At 35.2% G+C, this 7,061-nt stretch overlaps 1 protein-coding gene across 1 annotated transcript; it reads right to left on the bottom strand.

The window, feature by feature from the left end:
* Positions 1 to 330: 330 nt before the first annotated feature.
* LOC114730217 (probable serine/threonine-protein kinase PBL25) lies at positions 331 to 3,006 on the bottom strand. Its single transcript, XM_028917259.1, has 5 exons — positions 2,874 to 3,006; positions 1,691 to 1,896; positions 1,275 to 1,464; positions 791 to 1,182; positions 331 to 702 (listed from the first exon to the last, which is right to left on the bottom strand). The coding sequence occupies exons 1-5, from the start codon at positions 3,004 to 3,006 to the stop codon at positions 331 to 333; spliced, it is 1,293 nt and encodes a 430-aa protein (XP_028773092.1).
* Positions 3,007 to 7,061: the final 4,055 nt, after the last annotated feature.

Below are 7,061 nucleotides of genomic sequence, written 5' to 3'. Positions count from 1 at the left end.
CACATATATGTCGTTAATATTGCATTTGTTATAATTTTGTTAAAAATTAAGTCCGCATACCTATACAAAAATGATGAATGTTGAAATGGAGAATTGATTTGATATTTCTGTAAAACCATTATCTAGTCAATTCGCAAACCGAAACATACATGCGCCGAACTTGTCTAAATTTAACGTGCAGTTCCTCGCCACTTAGAAATAAATTTTCCCAGCGACCATGAATATTTAAAAGCCAGTCAAGTGAATTAGATGGATGACTTTATGACTCTATATTCATATCACACAAATTTTGGAAGTGTCTATTTGCACATGAAACAATTAAATGTCAATTTACAAAGAGGGAGAATTTGCATTTGCTGTGTGTACAGCATTATTCCTAGAAGCCGAACCCCATTTTATGGCTTCAGCAACGGCTCGCTGACGTTCGGCATCGTTGTCGTTATCAAGAAGGTTGGAATGTGGTTGCGTTGGGGAGGGCGAAATGTCGGTGGCGGGGGAAGGGTGGTCGGCTTCGGAGCCTGTGCCGAGAAAAGTGAGGGCGGTGACTACGTCGCTGATCAAGGGTCGGGCAGAGGGTTCCTCGTTAAGGCACATGGCGGCCACTGCCACCGCTTGGTTAAAGGCTCTGACAGGGAAGTTTCTTTGAAGAAGGGGATCAGCCAGCTCTAGGTATCTATTGGGATCCTTGAATATTGGTCGTGCCTGCAGATGAAAGAAGTAATATATCATGAATTAACATTCATTGGATGATGATGAGTAGTTTGTATATTGAAGTTAGCTAGGAACAGACCCAAGAAACAAGATTTTGCTCGCGGGTGGGTCTGGTGTTGTCAATCACTCGCTTTCCCGTGATGAGTTCTAGCAAAACGACACCATAACTGTAGACATCAGATTTGACAGTGAGCTGACCAGTTCTTTGATACTCAGGAGCACAGTAACCATAGGTTCCCATAATTCGGGAGGAGACATGAGACTTGTCTCCTGTGGGTCCAAGCTTGGCCAATCCAAAATCCGACAGTTTTGCATGAAACCCCTTGTCCAGCAATATATTTGAGGCCTTCAAGTCTCGGTATATCACAGGAGGATTCGCCTTGTCGTGCAAATATTCCAGACCTTTCGATGCTCCCAAAGCTATCTTCATCCTCACACCCCAATCTAATGGCCTCTCGTGCGGTTCTAGATCTGTATCAAACAATAATATACATAAATTAGTTGAAGAATTATATATATATTTGTACGTTGAACCTTCAGGTAGTTATCGTCTTAAATCTTACCAAGAAGATGGTCTTCTACAGATCCCAAAGGCATGTACTCGTACACCAATAATCTTTGATCTCCATCCGCACAATATCCAATAAGATTCACCAGATTTTCATGGTGCAGGAGGCTTAGCATCAACACTTCAACAAGGAACTCTCTATTCCCTTGCAATCCATTTCTGTCGAGCTGTTTCACAGCTACAATCTGCAAGTTCAAAATCACCAACATATTACTTCCATTCTCTCCAAATCTAAGTTTGTAACCAGGTCCCTATATGCCAACTTCGGGTCACATTATATTTTTCATTTCTTGACAGTGAAAAACCCAAGAACTGCGAGAAAACTAGAACTATAAAAACTTTGGCAGGGAAGAGAAAAGAGAACTTTGACATGAAACAGCGAGAGGGTGATTAATTGAGTAAACTACATACCTGGTTGGTTTTATCGAGTTTTCCCTTATAAACTCTTCCGAAACCACCTTCACCAATGAGACATTCTCGCCGAAAGTTCCTGGTGGCGGCGGCCAATTCTCGAAAGGTAAAAGTTTCGGCGACGATGTTATTGTTGCCGCCATCTTTGTTTGCATTGCTATTATTATTTGGTCTTCCCTCACTTGGCTTTGAAGAATAATTATTCTCTGGACCCAACACAATGATGCATCAGATGCAAATTTATATCAGCACAGAGATGTAATGCCTTTTACTCCCTCTCTTATAATACATTTCGATTTGAATATTTTCAAACCTAATTAGAATAGCTCATCTCTTAACATATTTTTTCTTCAGTCTATAAGATTCAACTCTCAAATTTACTCCTAAGATTCAGCTACGGTTGACCTATACATCTTATAGACTTTTAAAGATTTGCTATTTGAGTACTTTTCCTTTTTAATTTCATTTGATTTTACAATGAAAACGTTACAGAACTTAACTTTAGGTGTTTTGTTTTCTTCAAAATATGTATATACTACCTCCAATTCTTAATATGCGACCTAGTTATAGTTATGTGGATTCAATTTAGTTATAAATATAAAATTTCAATCTATTTTAGTTTTCATATTTATCTATTTTGTCCAAGTAATCCATATGGCGACTGCTTATGTTACGGAATTTTCATCAAATATAATTATAATGAGGATATTTTGAAGAAGACTAATACTTATTTATTACAAATAACTAACTTCACTAATTTTTTTAATATTTACAAATAACTCTTGTATTAATGATCAGAAGTAGTATTTAATAAAAAAATTATAACAGGGAGCCATCAGAGTCAATGGAGGGAAAGGCAGACTCAATATCCTCCACCTTTCCTCTAATCAAACCAAACACGGCACACTCCTCCTCCCCTCTATTGAACTAATATTATTTTTGTTTTTGAATTCATTGTTGAATCGAAAGTAAGAGAAAACACGAATAAACACTAAGAAGCAACATTGATAAGGAAAATAATAAAATATGATACAAAAGAAATATATATACATATCAATTTCTGATCAAATTTAATATATATGAATATATTTATGGTACTACATTTTTATTTTGTACATCGATTCTTTCAGGTAAGAAACTTGGGACGATAAAGAAAATGAAGAAAGATGACAAGTTTAATTACCTTCTGGGCGGACGTGAGGAAGCAGGGCTTCTTTTTGAGGCTGACATGGTTGCATTTGTGCCCTAATTCCTTGTTTGGGCTTCTTCTGTGCTGCTTTCTTGTCGTTGCATGAAAAACAAGGAAAGCAACTCATCTCTCCAATAAAATTCAATACCTCAATATTTTTTTTAACAAAAATCTGATCGAATATTTTGTTTTGAGCTTTATGGAAACCCCATTTCCTTATCATAAACTGATAACAATTCCTCTCATAGAATCACGCTGATTGCGAGAAATTTATATAGCGGGAAAGGCTTTATTAAATTTTGAATGATCACCAAGGAGAAAGTGAAAATATTTAAGGATAGAATCACTCCATTATTGAAATAAATTAAAAAATAGAAATGTGGGAAAGAAATTAAAAGTAATGTGATTTCAAATAATTCCAATTGATGAAGCGAATTCAGATGCAAAGCGTAAAAGATGTGGGAGAGAATCACTCAACTTCATATGAGAAGGAAGAAAATTACTAAGATTCCAAAACTCAGCCGGATCATTGAAGATACACTATATTGAATCGCCAAGTTTAAAAGGAAAAGAGGCAAAGAAAAGAAAATGAAAATCTCAAAATCAGTAGGGTTTCAAAACTCAGATTGAAGATGTAAATTGAATTGCCAGATAAAAAGTAAAAAGCAGAAGCAAAACGAAAATAGAAAAATAAATTATGAATGAGGTTTCAAAGTGAATCGAGGAAACGCGAGAAAAGAATTGAAGGGCCAAAGTTGGAAAAGGGGAAGGGAGAGGTGTGCCTGGGATGGCCGCCAAAAATGGAGTAAAAAGGAAGGGTATTTGGAAGCTGTCCTAACTGTAAGACTGAAAGACAGGGAACCAAATGTGACCAATTTGTGGAGTATATGCCATCCCTTTAACACAATGATCTAATATAAGATGACCCCTTCGCCAAAAATAGATATATGTAAAAAGGAATCCGTGGTCCAGTTTATTATTTTATTACATGTGCCTGCTATATATGGCGCTATCAATATGGTCGATATATATGTGTGTGTGTTTTATGGCTCTAATGCAATAAGGAGCGTACCAGATGATACTGATAATATTAATGAGGAATCCTCGTGCTACGGTAGGCAATCGGATTGTTACACTGGAATCATAATGTCAGAAAAAGCTACAAATAACAGAAATGACAGAGAATTGAAGGAGCAATACCACGGAGCGTCCAGAAAGAAAGAGAAAATCACAGATACAGAGAGAATCACGTCATACTACCATGACCTCTCTCTATCCCCATTACACTCTATTTATTCACTCACTTTCCATGTGGCTCTCCTTACTCTCTGGCTGCGTCTTACTACCGGCCCATTAACTGCACCATTCGGTCCATGCTCGTTTTGGGCCATGACAGTGTGTGTGTGAAGTTAAATTTAAATTTTTTATGATTTTCAAAAGTCAAATAGTCAGGTTTGTGCATTGCACCAAACCTTGTATATATACATTGCAAATTGTGTTGTACATGACTTGTGAACCATATAACTTGTTTTAATAGTTGATTATCCTTATAAACTTTATTTAAAAGGGAAAATATGCCAAGAGTTACTTTCCCTATAGTTTAGTAGAGATTCAGGACCATTTAGAGTTGTGGAGGGTTCAAATACTATGTTGAAGAACCACTTAAAAATGTACGTACGTATACAGATAAAATCTCAATAAGGCGAGAATGGTTTGCCAACTCCGGTAAGACTCAATTAAACGTTCCGCATTGGGAAGTGAGTGAACAAAACAAGGACATATGTATGTATATATGTATATGAGGGAAAAGTGGGCTTGGTTCCTCTATTAATGCAAGGCAGAAAATTTGGACTGTCCACATTTTTATATGTAATTCGACCTGCCAACTCCAAGCCCCCAACATGCTCCCACTTTTCTACAGGCAACGGCCTTGTCAGCATATTTAATTTGCTAGATTATTGTCTACTAAGATATTTTCTCCTTTGAAAACAACTTATAATCATCCTCCAAATGCGAACCACGTACCTTTGCTCTGCTTTTCTATGAAGGGCAATTTATTTCTTCAATCTATGCATGTAAACCAAGACCATACCCCAAGGATATATATATACGCACACGCACGCACGCATCAAAACAAGCAGCATCAGGAGCTTTTATTTGTTTGCTTTAGTCCCGTTTCATCATGCTTCATATGGAAGATATACTTGAGTGCCATTTTGTTCTATAATGAAGATTTTTTTAAATCCTTCGAATAGCAGTACTATTAGAATTCTGCATTAATCACAATTAAATGCTTGTCATTTATACCAAAATAGCTTAATCTATTTTTGGAGGAACTCACCAATGTTTGCGCTCAACGCTCATCACTCGAAACACACTGTCTCAAGTGAGCGAGCAAATCTCACCCGTTTATTGCAAAATAATCTGAGCCGTCAATTTATTTAATGCATTCCTCCTCCAATTTCTTTCCCAACATGTATGCTATGTTTGGATGGAGAGAAAATGAGGGAGGAAGAAAAACTAGGGAGGAAAATGGGGAGAGAAGTTGTTTTTTCTCTGTTGGGATGAGGGAAGAAAAGTAGGAGGAAAGAAAAGTTGGGGAGAAAATGAGATGGGTCCTACATCTCATTTTCCTCCCAACTTTTCTCTCCATATATGGAGAGAAAATGAGAGGAAAAATAAGAAAACATATTTTTCTTCTCTACCCTTACATATGTTTTTTAGCAAAATAATACCTTTTTCCCCCTACATTTTTTCACTTTATTTATTATTATCAAGTCTTTCTTTTTTGTTTGCTTGATTGAAAAATAAAATAACTAAAACTGCAAAAAAAAAAATCCTTCTAAAATGAACTAAAAGGAAAAACAAGTAGAGTTGTTGTTTTGGTTTTTTTAGCATTATATTACACAAAATGTTATTTTTTTCTTTTTTTACAAAATTATTTGATATTAAAATATAATAACATGATAATATATATTTATCAAATAATTTGGTTTTAAATTATATGATTATCTTAATGTAAAAATGGTTTTTCATTATGATATTTAATTTGATTTTAATCAAGATATATTTTGATATAACAGAAAGGGTATTTTAATCATTCATATATTTACTCGTTTTCTTTCCTTTCTGTTTACTCTTGTTCATCCAAATATAAGAGGTGATAATATTTTTTCTTTAATTTTCTCTCATCTCAACTTTTCTTCCCATCCAAACAGAGGGGTAGAGTCCATGAGCAGCGAGATGCAGCAACTCCGACGACTTGGTAGGATCAGCACATAGTAGTTCAAGGTGGTAAATGGTAATGGTTATTTGATGATTTCACCAGGGACCGAAATGGTGATCTAAGGTTATCAGTGTTTATGCATCCATTGTAAGTTTGATGCTTTCAGCATTGGTAAGCTTTGGCATCTTAGAGGGTGGAAGGGTTGGGTCTAAGAGAAGGTTCTACAAAATATTGGTGGATGATCCATAGGTAAAGGATTTGAATCTAAAATTCCCAACTTGTTGCAATTTTCTAAAAACCGATAATGATATTTATATATAATGCATATGGTTGAATCATTTGATGCGATTCCTCATATGTTAGTGTTTCATGAGTTGTCTTCCACAGTGTTCAAATTGCACACAAATTTCATCATGGTTTGGTAATTTGTGACATGGTTTTGGTTATGTCGCTTTAATAATTTTTTTAGATATAATGACATGCTAATATTGCATTTCTAGTGATAATATTTTGGGAAATAAGGGTCAATATTGTGGACGTTACTGCAATATTCTATTAACTAGTCCTCCTAATTATCTGATTAATTATATGATGTGCTTTGTATGTAATGGTAAATAAAGTTGCTGATCTGTTTCAAACTTATCCTCTTCTTCAAATAATCCACCTAAAAAAGAAGCAAAATCAATTGTTGAGTTTAGGTCAACAATTTCTGTAATTCATAAAAGTTATGCTTCTAAACACAAAAATTGCACTTTACCATAGTTTAAGTTGCCTCCTATGTTGTTAGTTATAACACTCATATCAGAATAATAAAAAAGACTTTTTTGTGACTTGGACATTATTGATTTAGAGGATGTCACTTTTATCTAATGCATTTTGTAGCTTTAGTTCTAATTTTTCTGAGGAATGGTGTGCAGAAGTCAACTAAACATATATGGCTGAAACAAGGATTAGAG

This window comes from Neltuma alba, unplaced genomic scaffold, assembly GCF_004799145.2.
Source record: "Neltuma alba isolate B1F8T4 unplaced genomic scaffold, ASM479914v2 tig00012718_pilon, whole genome shotgun sequence".
NCBI lineage: Eukaryota > Viridiplantae > Streptophyta > Magnoliopsida > Fabales > Fabaceae > Neltuma > Neltuma alba.
The sequence above is the reverse complement of the archived record's forward strand: the minus strand, read 5'-3'. Positions and strand labels throughout refer to the sequence as shown.